The sequence below is a fragment of the Paroedura picta genome, chromosome 5 (genome assembly GCF_049243985.1).
Source record: "Paroedura picta isolate Pp20150507F chromosome 5, Ppicta_v3.0, whole genome shotgun sequence".
Taxonomy (NCBI): domain Eukaryota; kingdom Metazoa; phylum Chordata; class Lepidosauria; order Squamata; family Gekkonidae; genus Paroedura; species Paroedura picta.
The window spans coordinates 98,255,353-98,273,943 of NC_135373.1; the positions used below are offsets into that span (position 1 = coordinate 98,255,353).

Here is an 18,591-nt window from a genome sequence, read left to right on the forward strand (position 1 = left end):
ACTTCCAAATAGCTACAACTGTTTAAAAATAATGTTAACAGTATATCTAATATATGCTATAAAATCAGAGAGGTCTTTGTTAAGTAAAATGGAGTATGTGGCACCAGTCCATTAGGTAAGCATTAGTATTCATTTCAAGTTGAATTCACCCCATCGTCTTGTATCAAGTAAAAATAAATAGCTATGTGAAGTATATGGAAGAGTAGATTACATTGGTCATAGACTTGATAGAGTATGTCTGAGGTTTCCAAATGCATTTATATATGTGTGTATGTGATAGTCTGCAGCTATTCAGAGGAGCATTCCCTAAAAAGTCAACTAACTACTAGCACAATAGGAAAAACAGGGTCAGGAGAAGAAATAGGACTCTAGTAGTTCCAGAACAGCCATATATCTGAACACCTGAAACTGCTTTACACAGAACCAGATCATCTGTCAAGGTCAATACTGTCTACTCTGACTGACAACTGCTAACCAGGTGGGGTATTTCATGTCACCTACCACCCCATTAAAAAAACCCAACAACAACCTCTCACCTTGTTGGCTCTAACTGGGTAGAAAGGCAGGACACAAAGGTTTTACATAAATATATAAATAAAACTGGAGAAGCCAGGGTTTAAATCTGGGACCTTCTACATACAAAGCAGGTGTTCTTGAGTCACTATTTCCCCTATATTCTCAGAACTAGAAGTACCTCTTCAGTGAAATACTTCCTGTTGTGGACCTTAGCTTTAATATTTTAGTTCCTCTCAAGATATTTTCCTGTAGCTTCACATTTTAAGTATGCATCATTGGAATGCTTTGGACTATCCAAAGTTTCTGACCTACTTACATTTATATATGGAGAGAACTATCCAGTCATCCTGCTTTCCCCCACCCTCATCTAGTGTTTGTTTACAGGGCACAAGAGTAGAAGGGGATGGAACAATACGCTTTCTGTCAAAGCCCTGAAGAGACTGGAATCCTAACATTACATCCATTCCGGACCTTTGACCCAATCACATTCTTGCCAGTCTAACCCTGTCATTCCTGGACAATACTGTAGTGCAACCCATAAGATTTTTTGACTCACCGCAGGCATCTCCTTGGCTAACTGCAGCACAGGAAGTCACAACAAGCCAGGCCAGGGTGGCCCTTCCACTGCTACACATATCCAGGCTGACACAGCACACTTTCCCATGGGTCTTAGTGGGTGGCCTAATAGCACAGCTGCATTCATAACAAGGTATCCAGCTATTTGTTCACCAATCCTCCCAGGTATCGTATGATTTTATTACTCTGTGGGTTTGAGCACCTTTTCTTCTTCATAGGTTCCTCTTTGAATTTTTATAGATTTGTATATGTTTGTATTAAATTGTGCATACTGTCTGATTACAATCAATGCAACATATTGGCAACTGGGAGTTTTTTGTGAATTAAACTCTGTTATTTGTTTTCATGTGAGAGGTTTGTGTGACACAGACCACATGAACAAGCTAATTATGTGAAAAAGTTCACCCAGGTGACCTTGCAATTCTACTTGTGACCTGTCATGCAATGGGAATTCATGCAGCTCATTTAGGACATGAAAAATCCTACAAGGACACAAACAAAACCCAACCCCAACAGCAGTTACATGAATTACCTCTTAGAAACATAACTTGCAAATATCTAGCACAATAACACACAAGGAAGCTTAGTTTGCATTAATAATTTATTTTTTTTCAAACCTATTTATAAGAAAGCAATAAATTACCATAGACATGGATTTAAAAAAAATCAGGAACAGTAGCAGCTACAATTGATCAGTGCAAAATATACAACAACAACAGACTCTGGAAAACATCATGTGAGGCTGGGGTTACTCTTCATTTTTCCTTAGCTCCTGGGGCAGATGAATTAAATGTACTATGCAGACAGATGGCAGAAAGGGGAAAGAGCCATATGTGAAGGAAGCTAAGGTCACAGCTTATTCACCCCTCTGTCCATATAAATATGTTCCCTACTACAACATGTACTACAATATTTTGTCCAGTCTAATACCTTCGTTGCTCAATATCAGAACGATACCATCCAATTCATGAGTGGATGCTCTCAAGATGATGTGACACTAAAGTGGCAGAGGAGACAGAAGGCGCTCCACTTGAGATGAAGAGCATTATCACCCCAAGACATTAACAGCATGGATATATGTCACCACATGGATATATGTCCCATTCTAGTCAGCAGGATGACTCTGGTTTCTTGAACTTGCCAGAGCACAAGATTTGTGTTCTATAAAATCACACAATCAATGTATTCAGAAAGAGCAAAATGTCATGGATCTCAATGCAAAGGATTGTGAACAAAAGTCAGGGCACACCTAGCCACCTGCAGTGCGCACAGGTTTCACACAACCATCAAGTCCGGAGTGTAAACCAGCTCACAGCTTCATGCACATGAGGTGGCTGCTGGGGAAAGAGGGGCTGGGCTTCAGTGAGCATTCCACTCAGCATTGTGGGAAGCTCCTTGAGGCCTCTTGGTTTCAAACTCTTCTCTGACCATGCCAGAGCAAGAGCCTAGAACATGTGGCTTCAGCCAACTTCAAAACTCAGCAGCTCAAAAATTTCAGATTATCGGATCCTAAAAGACACTTCTGACCATAATAGTTTGAAATATCAACATTTTACATTTCTAAAAATTGAATGGGCTTAAGATTTTGACATTTGTTTCACATTAGCCAGATTCTAAGTCAACTGTAAAAGAAACATTGTCTTGCAAAAGCCTGATGACATGAAGTAAGCAGCCGGATATTTCTGTCAACTCTGTATGGGTGAAAAGCCACGATTGGAACCATACAAGATTCTTATGACAGTTGCATGATGAAGACTTCAGGAGCAAGCCACAACAAACTTTAAAATGGCTAAAGTTCTGTTGATTATCCAAATGTAAATCACGCACACACGAAATTATTTATCAGTCGCAAGTTGTAAGCACTGAGATACATAGGATGGGGTAGATCAGAATGTCTGAGACATGCACACATCACAGCACCAGCCAGGAAGAGGGCTCTAGGCCTGGAGAGAAGGTGGGCAGGCCAGTGGTTATATTAATCCCTATATGTAGATGAATTAATCCCTATATTTAATCCCTTTTAGAAAATTCCAGCTCACTGCTGAAGAATGGGATCTGTCTGAGCAAAGCCAAGTTCAAATAAAGGACTAGCTTTTCTTCATGAAACAGTTTTGGCACACAAGTCACTTATTTATTGTTTTGTCTTATTCGTTTATTTTATAAAACTGTTTTATGCTGGTGATACTGGGGAAAAGGTGGTATTTTGTGTTGATGGCATGTGTAGAGATGACATTCCCCTTTCCCTCATGATAGAAACAGAAAGGTGCTAGTTTCCTTAACAGAACTGTTACTGATCAAATGCCAATGTAAATCAGTTCTGGATAGGGAAAAACATTAAAAGAGGGTTGACAAGCCTTTGTGGATGGACGTAATTTTTAATGTTCCTCTTGAAATTATTAGACATATCATCTTGGATGGCTAATCTCATGGCCAATGATTCTTAGATGGCAAGTTACAAACTGCATTTCTTTATCATATATACCAATACTAAGGATTGTATTTTTACTAAGGATTGTATTGATATATTTATCATATATACCAATACTAATCAATGACAGTGCATATCCATATAATTAATGCACCCATGGAAAGCAAAAGTAGCCACTGAATGATTCCCAGTAGAGATTCTGTTGACTTAAAGCAACTTTGTAAAAACACACATATGAAGCATGATCACAGCAAGGACACATGGTGCACATACTACAAAGTACAAACTCATTTTTTCTGTGTGTCCCATGAAGCAGGCCTGAGAATAGAGAGCTAGATCAGGAGGGTTTCTGCAGAATAAGTTTTATAAGATCACACAAACACACACCACAACCCCCTAAAATATAGTGCATTAGCAGTAAGGGAATGATACAGCATGTGCCTAGAGCTCCTGGCCTATAACAAAAGGATTCTTATTGCTGCCCCATTGCTCAGCCTGGGGTCCATGGATTTCCATTGGTAACCTAGCCTTTACAAAGAGAATCAAGGCGCAGAAAACAGGTCTCCAAAGGACTATGGCTTGGAGACTATGGCTATACTACTAGTAGTAACTCATTGGTCATGGATATAAGAAGGTGGCCATTTATTTACATTCATGTTGAAGATCAGAATGATGTTTTAGGAATAGGGATGGGTGTGAACCAGTTTATGACCCAAAATTCATCATGAATTTGGCCTGGTTCATGCCCCCAAAATGAGGTTCAGGGAGGAACCTCTCCTGAACATTTCGCAGACGTTTGTCAAGTTCAGTTTTGGGGGTTCTGTCTATTTAAACCTAGCAGCTGAGCACTGTCAGATGTTAGGTTTAAATGGTGCGAGCAATTTAAACCCTCTGTTTTTCTCCCCCTACTTCCAAGCAGGAGGAAATGAAATGGACCACCAAAATGGCTGGGAACCATTTCATCTATTGGTTTCACTTCTCCATGCTTAAAAGTAAAGTGGAATGAAATCAATGGCTAAAATAGCCTGTCAGCTTTTAGAAGCCATTTAAACTATCCACTTCATTCCCCCCCCTCTTTGAAGGGGGGAAAGCGAAATGGATTTCTGAAATGGTTGGCATTTAAACCTAACAGCTGATGGGCAGACTTAACTAGCTGCTAGGTTTAAATGGCTGGCAGTCATTTCAGCAATTGATTTTGAACCCCCTTCCCTGCTTCAAAGTGGAGGAACAAAACCAAACCATCAAATGAATGGATCCACCAGATTGTAAGGTTTACAATCGTATGAATAGACGTGGAGGGAAATCAAACAGATCACTGACATGGCTGCAAGCCATTTAAACCATCGTATGACACGTGTGTTATGTAGCCATGAAATCCTGAGATTGTCTGGCTGCCAGGCAAGATCATAGAATCATAGAGTTGGAAGGGACCTCCAGGGTAATCTAGTCCAACCCCCTCACAGTGCAGAAACTCACAACTATCTGCCTACCCACAATGACCTCAAGTTCACGCCCAAGTGATCCTCTCACCAAAAATCAAAAATCTTCAGAATCCGGCTTGGCCTGGAGGAAATTCACCTACCATCCCACAGTAGCGATCAGCAGTTCCTTGGGTATGCAAGGAAGGGCCATAAGAGACAAACACTGACATATCCCTTCCTGCTCACCCATTCACAATCTGCCTACGTTCATAAAACCAGCATTTCTGTTAGATGACTATCTAGCAGAAATGTTCAGAGATGTTCAGAGATGGTTTGCCATTACCTGCCCCTGTATCCCAACCCTGGTATTCCTTGGAGGTCACCCTACTACGTGCTAGCCTGGGACTACCCTGCTTTGCTTTCAAGACTGAGCTTGCCTGGGCTTTCTACACTGGGGCTACACAATAGCATGGCTAACTACTTTTTAAAAAACAGTCAAAGCCCATGCATGTTTGCTTAACAATATGTTCACATCAACATATATAGAGGGGAGGGGAATCACAGATTTCACAAATATGAGCAATACTTGGGATACCTAAAATGATACATGCGATTAGTCAAAATTCCTGGTGTAATACACATGACCCCACACCAAGATGCCATTCTGCTTTTTTTTTTCAACCTCATGAAATTGACAGTAAAACAAATCCCAGAGAAATTTTTGTGCAGGTGATAAGAACGTTATGTCTTTACAGCTGCACAGCTGAATGACTTGATAAGAGTTTCAGACATTCGTACAAAACTCATTTTACTCCCTCTATTATCATCACCAACATTAAGAGCGTCCTCAGATAGCCAGTCACAAGCTGCTCAAATTCAGCAGCTGATTAAAAATAAAAAACAAAGCCCACATCATTCATTTTAGGTGAAATTCATCACTGGCTGTGTGTTTTCATCCCAGAGGCAATTTGCTAAGAACTTCTTCAAAAATTATCTTTGCAACATGGTTTGGGTTCCTACTGTGCTAGACAGTTGTCATGGATCAGGACACTGAATAATACAATGGAAACTGTGGAATGTATTGAAATAGGTATGAAAAGGCATATGAGGTTGCTTTGGGACGGAGAGAAGAACTGTGCATTGTAAAGTGGCAGTAAATGCATTCTAATGTGGCATGGAATGTGCAGGCATGTCTTGGTAGCAGAAGACTGCTTGGGGATTGATGTGAAATGAAAAGCAGATAATTGTATGACGATAAGGTGCAGTCAGCAGTGGCTGAGCTACCTTAAAGTGGAATGTACACATGTGACCACAGTGCAGAAGTAGTATCACTTGTCCCTAGTATGGAATGTAAAAATATGGAACAAATGGATCACAGGACTGGAACTTCACAATTGCATAACAACAGCTGTATGCTTGCACAGAATTTGAGAATAACACTGAACAAAGGCATAAAACCTCCTCTGCCCCAATGAAATTCAGAGAGAATGAGGCATTAACTATGGGAATTGTTGTTATGCCACTAGTGTCAGATCCTGCCAATATTATTCATGTGCAATCAGCACACTACTAGCTATGAAGGCAGAGATGGGTAAAAACAATCCCAGGGCCCCATGCAGTTACATTTTCATACAGTATCTTGGTAACAAATCAGCCCTAGAGGGAGTGAAGACCTGACTGCAAACCACTCTGTATGTATAAAGGTAAAGGTAAAGGTATCCCCTGTGCAAGCACCGAGTCATGTCTGACCCTTGGGGTGACGCCCTCCAGCGTTTTCATGGCAGACTCAATACGGGGTGGTTTGCCAGTGCCTTCCCCAGTCATTACCGTTTACCCCCCAGCAAGCTGGGTACTCATTTTACCGACCTCAGAAGGATGGAAGGCTGAGTCAACCTTGAGCCGGCTGCTGGGATTGAACTCCCAGCCTCATGGGCAAAGCTTTCAGATGGCTGCCTTACCACTCTGCGCCACAAGAGGCTCGGTTCTGTATGTATACAGACCATATATACTGCATACTCACATACAGTGGACAGCCTAAAGAAAGCCTAGCCACTGGAGCTGCAGAATCACAGACTGTTCTGCTCAGAAGCAGGAAAGCAGAAGTGTGAAAGCATTTCACAGTTTGAAGAGCATCACCAGGTAGTGCATTCTGAATAGGCCTACTTCAAAGGACAGCAGAGGACTGAAGATGTGCCATTCCTCTCAACATAAGGGATCCCAGATGTTCTGAAAATCCTATCCCTAGTGACAAATTCTCCATTGACATTACTTCTCAGTGATTAATCTACATTGATTCTATGATTCTATGACTTTTTAGAATGAATTTTTCTTGACTGCATTTAGAGTTAGACAGATGCCTCTCAATATCAAATCTACTTGAAGTTCCGTAATGGCCACTTGAGGATCCTTCGTGCATGTGAGCTTGGCATTGGATGTAAGAAGGAAACATAGTCTGTGCAATCCATGTGGTTTCTGCCTCAGCAAAGAGGCTCTAAACAAAGTAACTCAATAATGTAATTAGTAAACTTTTCAAGAAGGCCACTTGTCCAAGAGGCACTGGACCAAATATTCAGGTCACATTTGTAGGGGGGGGGGAATCTATATGTCATTAAGAATCCAAACTGTACAGCCATACTCTTGTAGAAGCCTAAAGCTCATATACAGGTATAAGAAATCTCAGGAGGCTATTGAAGATCTCAGTAAATCCCAGCTGGCAATAATGAAGAAATGCCTTAGAATCAGGAGCTCTGAGCTGACAGCGTCCCACAAGCCTTGCTTTTAGAACTGGACAACAGGAGATGTTTCACCAACAGAGATCCTTGTTCTCAAAGATGAAATTATGGACTAATCATGTTACTTGAAGCCAGAAACTGACCTAAAACAGAGCATTTTGTTACTTCAACCAGAAAAGTGATTTTGTTCTGGGCACTTTCACAGGTCTGACTGAGCAGAGTATTAGACTTCAGGGACACCAAATGCCAGGTTGTCTCGTATCATCAAGGTTTTCCGGAGGTCTCGATCCATGATTGGCCTTTGGGTTCGCCATTTGTGTGCTTCCTGTAGTCCTGGCTCAAAGTAGTATATGCAGGCTCCAAAGCCCACCAAGATGAGAATGGAGATCATCAGATACACCGGCACGAACCAGTCCAAAAAATGAGGCATGTTTGCTGGAAAGAGGGAAAAAAATATTTTGTACTGGTTGAAAAGAAGAAAAATCATGATCAAGCTTCTTTTTATAAATATATAAAAGCCCTCACCTTCAGAAAATGTTTTTTAATATTTAAGGCACTTCTTTTAGTCCTTGGCCCATTCCGCACACATAAGGTAATGCACTTTCAGTGTGCTTTGGCAGCTGGATTTTCCTGTGCGGAACAGGAAAATCTACTTCTAAAGTGTATCTATTGTGGGCAGAATAGGCCCTTGTCTCTAAAGCTGCAGTAAACAAGTTGGGGCCCTCTTCAACACATCTATCTTTTACGTAGTTAAACAGAGCTGTCATATCATCCCTTGCCCTCCTCTTCTCCAAGCTCCACATACCCAACTTCCTCAACCTTTCCTCATAAGGCATGGATTCAAACCCCTCAACCATCCTAGTTGCCCTTCTGTGAACACATTCCAACTTGTCAATATCCTTCTTGAACTGCGGCCCCCAGAACTGGACATAATATTCCAGCTGAGATCTAACCAATGCAGACTAGCTCCCCTTACTCTAGATCAGGCTTTCTCAACCAGGGTTTCACGAAACCCTGGAGTTTCTTGACAGTCCTGGAAGGGTTTCCCAAATGGGTGGGAATTAATAAATGTTTATATATTTTTAAAATTTGTTAAACGTTTATTGGTGATATGGCCATATATGCTCATGTCGACCCCCCCATTATCAACAATGGGCCTGGAGGAGGTGGGGTAGGGTGGGGCCCCAGGTAAGCATGTACACAGCTATGCTTTCCAACCATAATGCTCATGCCATTTCTGGGGTTTCTTGAAACCTCAAGAATGTTTCAGGGGGTTCTCAATGGTTAAAAAGTTGAGAAAAGCTGCTCTAGATTCTATGGTTCTAGCAATGCAGCCTAATATTGTATTAGCCTTCGTAGCTACCATATTGCACTGTGGGCTCATATTCAATATTTTCCACCAGAACTCCTAAATCCCTTTCACATGTACTACTACCAAGCCAGGAATCTCCCATCTTATAGTTATGTAGTAAAGGGACTGGGTGTTTTTATCCAGTCCTGTTAGCAACCCTACCTCAGATGCAGGTAGATGGATGTTTAACGATGTGTGTATATGACCCATACTTTGTTATTTACTACAAGGAACACTGTTATTTGCTACAAGGAACACAGCAAACACATTTGTTATGTTAAAAATTAAGCTGTCCATGTTTGGAAAATCTCTTGTGCCCTTATTTATGATGCTCTTATAGCCTTATTCAGACATTCTTAAAGTGATTAAAATAAATTTGCATGGGAGAGTAATTATAGAATTTACAATTTAGAGATATTCCTTTAATTTAGTAACATTAAAGCAACTACAATTTGTAGACTGACTTTTTTTTTAGCTTAGTTTGTCAGGACAAGACATAGAAACCACTGTAGATGATGTGTTAGATACTGTTCATATTAAACTTTAGTCATTCTTCATTCTGTTAGTCTCTCTGTGGACCCAAACAGAAGTAGAGATGGAAGACTGCACTAGATTAAACTGAAAGCCATTTGTTTGCTAGACCAAAAGGTGAAGGAGGCAGGTGAGCCACACCCAAAGAAAGGGAGTGTAAGTACTAGTGGCAAACAGAAGGAACCTAAGTAAACTTGGATATGTTACAACTACTCAGGCTGCAGTTATCAAGGGATATTGCAGATAAGTGGAGAGAAATAGGCATAGGTTTGATGTCTTTGGCAGTTGTAGTATTAGAGGAGAAGGATGCTGTTGTTTTGGATATGTATTTATATGACTGTAAACTCTGAGAGCAGCAGTTATATAAATCCAAACATAAATAAAATAAATAAATAAATGCTAAATTAAAAACCACAATTTTTATCTTTGTTGCTAGAGAAGAGGCCTTGGGCATCTTCTTTATATAATAATTGAGTGCACACACTATCCAACAACATGCTGATCCCCTGATTGGCTCTCACTGAGGGACATGTCCCCAGTGGAGAGAGGGCACTCCATCACTGAGAGCCAGTCAGAGGCTCTTCCCTACCCCTGCTGTCGCCCTCCTCCTCTTCCACCTTCTCCTCCTCTGTGCTGCTTTCTGGCACTCGGAAGAGCCGGCAGGAGGTCAGCTGGAGAGCTGGGGGATGCCGTCTGGAAGCGCTCCACTGCGGATGCCCTGTGGTCCCACACCTCCTGGCTGTTAAGAGAGTGGGGGAGGCAGGTGCACACCATACTCCCATGCCTCTTGGCTGCCGGGAGAGCAGGGGAGGCCATCATGGTGCGCTCTGCTGCACCAGCACAGGCAGCCCAAGTTGCTGGCTGGTCTGCTCTGCAGGAGCCCATTTGCCCCCCCCCCCCCCTCTGTCTTTCCTCCTTGTTTGTTATAATTTAGGGGCTGCAGAAGGTGACAATACAAATCTAAAAGTAATAATAAGCATGTATGAAGAATACGTCATACCTAAGAAGAACAAAATTTGTGAAGGAAATTGGTTTTCACATGCATGTGAAAACTGATGAAGCTATACATTATAGAATTAAGAAGGCCAAGTACAAATTGTTCCTCTGGTGCCTTGAGAGAGTCTATGGTCAGGGACATAATTGTCTGTTGTATGAGTGACATTAGTGCATGATAAGACTGCCAGATCCAAGTTGAGAAACTCCTGGAGATTTAGGGATAGAGCCTGAGGAGGACAAGGACCTCAGCGGAGTCCATCCACCAGAGCATCCATGTTATCCAGGGATTTGATCTCTGTGTCTACGAATGAGCTGTAATTCCGGGGAATCACCAGGTCCCAGCTGGAGGCATCCCTAGTGCATAATGAACACATTATGTTTTCATTATGGATTTTAAATATGTATGATTTTATTTTAGTTATTTTTCTTTGCATAGAATTTAAGGGAGAGTTGATTAGATTTTCAGTGTGCATACAAAGTATATACACAGAGACCCTGTATCTGGACATTTCTCTTGGGTAGTTTCTGTACTAATAATTTGTACATGTGCAAGCTCTGTGCAAAGTCCTCTCTCCCATTCACACATTTATAACCAGTTGTTAAAAGTCTGCACAGAGTTTTTGCATTTAGCATTTCTTAGCCTTGTTTATCACCACCAGTCTCTTTCCTCTGGGCCTTTTTCTAATCTTTCAGCAATCAAAGATAACAGCTGTCAGAGGACAGGAACAAAGAATTACATTTATGGTTGAAGGTTTTGCTGTTGAATTGTTCTTATTGATTTGCTCATGATTGTAACTTTTGATTTTGACTTCCCCCCCCCCCTTTCCACTTTAATCTCTGCCTCTATTTTAAGAGGTTTTATCTGTTGGAATGTATGTATTTAATAGTTCTAAGGCTGTCAAAAATAATCTATAGCTGTTACTTTCTAGCAATGGCTTACCTTTAACAATTGATCTTTTTGTCTCTTGGACTGTGTATTACAAACTTCTTTTTCAAGTAACTATATATTCCTAGAAGGAGAAATATTTTTTAAAGTAAGACTTTACAGCAGAATAACTAGAACAAATTAGCATATTTTCCTTTAATTCATTTGAAGATCATTTTACTTTGAGCCAGTTCAGGCTTTTAGTTGCTCCTCTTTTATTCTATTCCCTTTCCCTAACTATTGACATACCTCTGGAACTCCAGAAAAAAGTTTCAGAGTACCTGGAATATAGGTATGCCAGCCTACAGCTGGGACCTGGGGTTCCCCTGGAATTACAGCTCATCTCCAGGCTACAGAGATCAGTTTCCTTGAAGAAAAGGGATGCTTTGGAGGGTAGACTCTACAGCATAATGCCCAACTGAGGTCCCTGTCCTCCCCAGGCTCCATTTTCATTTCCTATTTTGGATCTGGCCACCCTACCCATCATCTCCTATTTGTGGCCAGAGGGGCCTGGCAATGCTACTGGGCTGGAAAATTCCTGGAGGTCTGGGAGTGCAACCTGGATTTGGGAAGGCTCCTTTGGGTATAATGCTTCCTCCAAAGCAGCTATTTCTTCCAGGGGAACTGATCTCTGTAGTCTGGGGATCAATTATAATTTCAGGAGATCTCCAAGCCCCACCTGGAGATTAGCAAAATAATACTGAAAATGAAACTGAACACTTGGCTGCACTTATAACACTTTAATCTTCTTTTTCCAAAGTCTTGTCAAAACAAGCACCGGTTTGAACAATGTTTTCACCAATGCTTCTTCAATGACAAAACTATTAATAATAAATATGTTTTAACACAAAAACCTCCTGCCACCACGCAGCCATTTAATGAAGAGAACAGAGAATGCATTTTGGGAGAATTACCCCACATGGACATTGTATTGTTGCTTTAATTAGTATGTTGTAGGCACTACCCAAGGGGAGTATAATGTAACTATAATGTTATTATATTTTGATTGTTTTACAACTTTGTTACTCTTCATTGCTTGTCTTTAAAGAAGCTCCTGTAATGATTTGGAGGAAAGTTTGTCTTTATAACTGTAATTTCACATAAATTCCTAAAAGAACAATATACACTATTCATTTAATTTATAAACTTTGTTAATACATATTCATTCTTAATAGCCTTGCCACTGAAGAAACATGGGTGAACAATTACAGAATCTCTCCTCCCAAGCAGCCTTTTTTCCCTGGAGACCAGATCCTTATAGTCCGGTGATGAGCTGTAATTCTGGGAAATCTCCTTTAGGTTGCCAACCACAGGACTGGAAATACTCCTTGAGATCTGAAGGTGAGGCCTCAAAATGGCACACTGCCTCAAAGCCCCCCCTCAAAGCAGCCATTTTCACCTGAGAAGTGGGGGTAGGGTATCATGGCTGTGTCCCATCTGGGCAATAGCTTCTGGCCAGGCATTCACACCAACTGCTACCTGGAACCCATTCTCTTTTGCACACCATCAAACTAATAGCTAGCACTCATTGCATTTCAGCATGCAATGGCTTTCCTACTGGCAATGCCATAAAGTCCACTCCCCAAAGTAGCCATTTCCTCCAGGGAAACTGATCTCTGCAGTCTGGAGATCAATTGTCATTCTGGAGGATCTCTAGATCTCACTAGGAGATTGGTAACCCCAATGAAGACAGATATGGTGCCATAATCACATGTCTGAAGATTATTTAAAAAATTTTCTTAGTTGAGTGGTAAACCAGAGGTAATCTCTGCATTACTTTTTCTTCAGATGTTCATTTACAACACAGCGATCTTCATTTCTGAACTCTGTATTTTAAACATTTCTTTAAAAAATTAACTGGCAGCCAATACATTTGTGGGCCATATGGAAGTTTACTCTTTTGAATTTGAACAAAACATAAAGCCAAGGTAAGCCGGAAAGAAGGAAGGCATCCCATGTGACAGGAAGCAAAACTCAGGCTGTGGTCAGAAGGGTGACACAGGAGTGCTCTTACAGAGGATTTCATCATGTGGGCTGTGAGGAGTGCCATGTTCAGAGTTCCCAGAGTTTCTTTTTTTAATCACTATCATCATCACATGAAAGTTTTCTAAACGAGGCAATAACAGCTCCCTATGGCTATCTTGGATCAGGAAAATGACTCAAGCTCACACATTCCTTGTCCTTGCACTTTGGCCCTGATCCAAACCAGGCCACTGCATTGCTTGGTAAGTGATTTAACAAAATAAATCACTAGGAGCCTATAACATAAAAATCCCAGTGTGCTCTCTGGCAGTATCACACTTCTTTGTTTAGTAAATCTGTTTAGTAAATCCCAGGTTGATTCAGTCCCTGGGTGATTTAAATTTTTCATCTGCAATAAGCATGATTCATCCGGAGTGACCCTACCTTTCCCCCGCAATATCCTGGAGGGGATATAACCCTTGATATTTGAAAAATCAGCATGAGTAAAGGTGCAACTCTCTGCTTTTCCTGAACTAACTTGTTGCCTCCAGCCTCCAAGGCTGTAGGAAAGCCCTGATTGGCCAGAGCATCAATTCAAAGGCTTCCTTGTTCCCAGGTTGCAAGGCTTCCCTTAAAGGGGAAGCCCTAACTTCTCTCAGCAGAAGCTCCAGAAGCCCTATCTTCTCTTGGCAGAGATTTGCCTCTTGGATTTATTCCCCCTCCTCTGCTGTTTCCAATCCTCTCCCCTGCCCCTTCAAGAAAAGAGATTCCTGCTGCACTTGGCTCCCCCCCCCCTCTTTCTGAGCTTCCCTAATCATGTGCAGAACACTTGTCTGTTTCAGTTGGGGGGGGATAGAGGAAGACCTGAGTTCAAATTGATGTGAATTGAGCAGGATCCACAATGGGATAAATAAAGTAAGTGCAGAATCAGTCCAGTTATGGAGATAGGCATGCAGAGGCCGCTGTCCTTAGAATAGGAGCTTAGGTATCAGTGAATACCATGGAAATACTGGCAAATGATATCCAAGAAACTATGGACACTGGTGTTCCACATAAACCAGATGGAAGAAGGCAACTTCCAGATTCCTTCAGCTGACACATCCAGGAAAAGTAGGGAAGAGATACCACGTATCTAGAACTCTTCCTCCCATTTTTTATTAGAAACAATATGACAACAGTGTGATGTAGTAACTCTGTTACTATACAGTAAGACTACACAGAAATGATGGACAGCTATCACAAAAGCATAAATGACAACAATGGGATCTCTGTTTTTCGATGTGCAAAAAACCAATTTGATTCTTTAGTCATTGTCCAGTTTCTTTAACACCAGAAATGAAGGTGATCCACCTGAAAGTCATTTCCATTGCTTTCAGATTGAAATGATCAGGGACTGATCCTGATCATAACCTACATCTCCTTGGCAGAAAAGCATAGGGGAGATGTAACAAGTTTGGTGTGGTCATTTTTTATTTTACCTTTCCCAGGATCTGCTCTTGGGGGTGAGAGTGAGAGAATCTATTTTTTGAGAGTGGGGGAAAGGGAGCTACATCCTGAACCTCACTGTGCTGTAGTCCTTTCAGCATCCAAGTTTCCTACTGGGCTGTGCGTGTGTGTGAGGTGCTGTCAAGTTGTTTCTGACTTATAGTGACCTATGAATTAATATCCTCCAAAACATCCTGTTGTTGACAGCCTTTCTCAGAACTTCCAGAGTAAGGGCTGTGGCTTTCTCTATTGAGTCAATCCACTTCATGTTGGGTCTTCCTCTTTTCCTGCGGCCTTCAACTTTTCCCAGCATTATTGTTGTTTCTTGTGACTCTTGGCCAAAATTACAATTGCTACAGTTTGGTCATTTTAGTTTCTTGTTTGTTGTTTTGGTGGTCCACAGCAGTGGTCCCCAACCTTTTTCCGGCTGGGGACCGGCGGGGCAATTGCCCCGCCTGCGCAGCGCGCATGCGCAGCCAAGCCATGCATGCGTGCTGCGCGGCCCCGATTCCCTCTCCCCCCCTCCCACAGTAATAAGCTTCCCGGGCCGCAAGCTTGCGGCCCGGGGAAGGTTTTTACTGCGGAGGGGGGCGGGGAGAGGGAACCGCGGCCCGGCACCCTGGCCTTCGAGGCCCAGCAACGGGCCGCGGACCGCAGGTTGGGTACCACTGGTCCACAGTACCCATAAAACTCTCCTCTAGCACCGCATTTCAAATGAATCAACTTTCTTCCTGTCAGCTTTCCTCAGTGTCCAACTTTCACACCCTGATGTAGTAATGTAGTATGAATTACCTTGATCCTGGTCACCCTGTCCTTAAACTTAAGGATCTTACATCTTACATACCAGATGTAGCTGCTGAAATGTACCAAAAATAATATCTGGCACTTGTTTTCAGTCAACAAATCTAAGTCCAGAAACACCCTAAGCTTCAAAACTGCACTATTAGATGAACTAGGGGTGATCTAGCCATATAACATGCAGGGAAATTTTCCAGTAATCTGCTACTTTGGAGGGTCATGGGCTGCAAGCAGCAGAAAGAGCCAAGCCTCAGCTGCCTGGATCCTTCAGCAGTGACAACAATCACCATTAACTCCCCTCCTACATGACTGACAGTTTGCAGGAAATGGATGAGCCAGTGCCACAGAGACCACTCAACTTGGCTTTCCCCAAGGCTATTTTCACTTCCTTGTTCACCTCGGGATGAACAGATATGTCATCAAAATCCTGGGAAACTGGTCTCCCTAAGGCTCCTCATCAGCATCAATTCCATCCTCTCCAAATGCATTTTTAGCCTGTTCCTCCTTACACTAGACTACTTTGGTCTCCAGACACTGGCGTAGGATTGAGTTAGCAGCTCAAACAATATAGAACTGGGCTTCATCTGCATATTAAGGAATCTATTCCAAATCTCTGGACTATCTCCCTGCATTAGAGGCATACAAGTGGGGAGCAAGGAAAGACTTGCATGAGGTCTACTGTGAGGTAGATTATGCTGAAACTGTGTAACTGACCCATGCTCACCCAATGAGATGCCATGGCAGAATGGGGCTTGGAACCCAGTTCTCCCATATCATAATCTGAAACTCTAACTACTGCATCACACAGGCTGTCATGAGGTGGCTGCTGGGGAACAGCAGCAAGCAATCAACTTTGGTGAGTCATGCAAGACATGTATCAAGTCACCTGGTGGTTAATGCCAGCCATGGCCCCAATGAATCCTCCCTCTAATGCCAAAACAGCCCCAGAAAAAGGCCCTGTGCACTCTTAATCTTTCTTATTAAGAGAAACCAAGGTTGAAGGCTGGCATTATTGTTCTGGTCACCAAGGAATCCTCATAACTGCCACTGAAAGAGCAATTGTTTCTTAAAGCTAGAGGTGTTGCTTCTATTATTTTGGGAGTCTATCCCCCCCCCCATATTGTTGTTTTAAGATTTTTTGGGGTGGTGGTGGTGGTAGGTTTTTTGTTTGTTTTTGCAAATCTGAGCTTTTTTTCAGGTTTGTAGGAAGATCTGTCTGTCCATAGCTCCAATCTCTGGATTTCAGTATCCACAAATTTGGCCATGTTAAAAATTAGATATATTGATAAATGTAAGACAGTACAGATGTTAATGCTGACAGCAGAAAACCTCATGACAGTGTCTCTGGTTCAGAAACCCAGCATCTCCTAAATTCACACTCTAGCTAGGCTCAGAAAAGATTATCCCACAAATGCCAACAGGATTTGCCAACTGTTGCAATAGAATCCACAATGATAAATGCCTCTGAAAGATTTTTTTTAAGTTGTTATTCCTCTCGGTTGCCATCTGAAGACCTGGAAGTCACCCCAATGGTCCACATTTACAAGCCTTGGTCAACAAGGGCCTGGTTTTCATGAGGCGGCCCTAGGCATCCCCAAGGTGTGCTGTCTGAAAGCAACCTAAGCTTATACAACAGTTACATTTCAGGCCAGAGCAGACCATCAGATCCAAATAATTATATTTGTATCTCCTGTAAAGGCAACATAAACACTACTGTGCAAAAACCTGCCCAGTCCCTTCTGTTTTTTTGAGGTATTGAACATAGCTCTCTGGAAAGGGGACTAGGTCATTTTGAGCATCCAGCGGCACACTTAAAAAAAACAAATAAAAACACTTATCTCCTGTATCTTTCCTCAAAATCATATTTGGAGGCTTTCTGAATCAAGATTGGTCCTATGAATTGTTTTAGGTTGGCTGGGTTCCCGTCTGCGATTTGCAAAAGGCCTGGATCGTCCTAGCATGTGACAGCAGCTGGCCCAAGACCTGCAAGGGACACCAGTGCCAGACGCTGCTGCAAAGCAACACTACCAAGGATGCCTCACCTACCTTGATCCACATGTGTGCTTCATGCAGACTGCTGCTACTGCTGGACACTCAGTGGTGGTGGCCCAAGGTGGATGTGGGGGACTCCGGTGCCTTTCTGCTGGTGTGATGCTGCTGTCTACTGTATGTTTGGCTGGCAGCCCCAGGGCATCAAAGTGCTCAATGAGGCGAGATGCAGGAGAGGAGAGCGTCCCACTCTGCTCTGCTGGGAAGAGTGCTCATGGGGCAGGCAACCAGGCTGGATGCCTCAGCTGCTGCCGCCGAGTACAGCCCCCCCATCCTCTTTGAATTCTCTCCTCCTGCTCTACCCCCCCCCCCTTTGTCACCCTCAGTAAAGAGGCGAGACCGTCCCTGGCCAATCAGATGCCACAGCGGATGAGGACTATCAGCGGTTGTTATAGCAACAAGCCCAAAGAGCTCTTCGATGCACGTGGTGCAAAAAAAAGAGCAAGAGGAAGGGGGGGAGCAGAAACTGGGATGCAGTATCAGCGCTGGAAGTCTGTTTCCTCTTGGGTGACTGTGACTGTAACTGCTTCTTGTTACAAGCACCGATTAAATATTAACACATCCCCCCTCCCCCCCAATAGACTGAGCTAGAGGGTGGCCACATTTGGATCCAGGCGTTGTCAGAATCCATAAGCAGGTGCTCTCTAGTTGCATCTTCTTGTTTCCAGTAGGATGGGCATCTCAAGGGGCATCCCATCACAGTCCTGGTACAATTAGTCATGCATGAACGCCTTCTCAAAGGGTGATTAGAGTGAGCTGGGGCAAATAATAAGAGTTAGTATTTATACCCCGCTTTTCACTACCCAAAGGAGTCTCAAAGC

At 42.5% G+C, this 18,591-nt stretch overlaps 1 protein-coding gene across 2 annotated transcripts; it reads right to left on the bottom strand.

Annotated features, from left to right (window-relative positions):
- Window positions 1-1,679: 1,679 nt before the first annotated feature.
- SMIM45 (small integral membrane protein 45) lies at window positions 1,680-18,052 on the bottom strand. Of its 2 annotated transcripts, XM_077339346.1 has the most exons (3): window positions 17,768-18,052; window positions 11,492-11,561; window positions 1,680-8,108 (listed from the first exon to the last, which is right to left on the bottom strand). In XM_077339346.1, the coding sequence occupies exon 3, from the start codon at window positions 8,101-8,103 to the stop codon at window positions 7,897-7,899; it is 207 nt and encodes a 68-aa protein (XP_077195461.1). In that variant the 5' UTR covers window positions 8,104-8,108; window positions 11,492-11,561; window positions 17,768-18,052; the 3' UTR covers window positions 1,680-7,896. The 2 variants fall into 2 exon arrangements, with proteins under 2 accessions (XP_077195461.1, XP_077195462.1); XM_077339347.1 differs by lacking the exon at window positions 11,492-11,561.
- Between the last annotated feature and the right edge of the window lie 539 nt (window positions 18,053-18,591).

Excerpts from the sequence above, each read along its gene's own strand:
- SMIM45 (XM_077339347.1), bottom strand. The coding sequence starts at position 8,103 with ATGCCTCATTTTTTGGACTGGTTCGTGCCGGTGTATCTGATGATCTCC.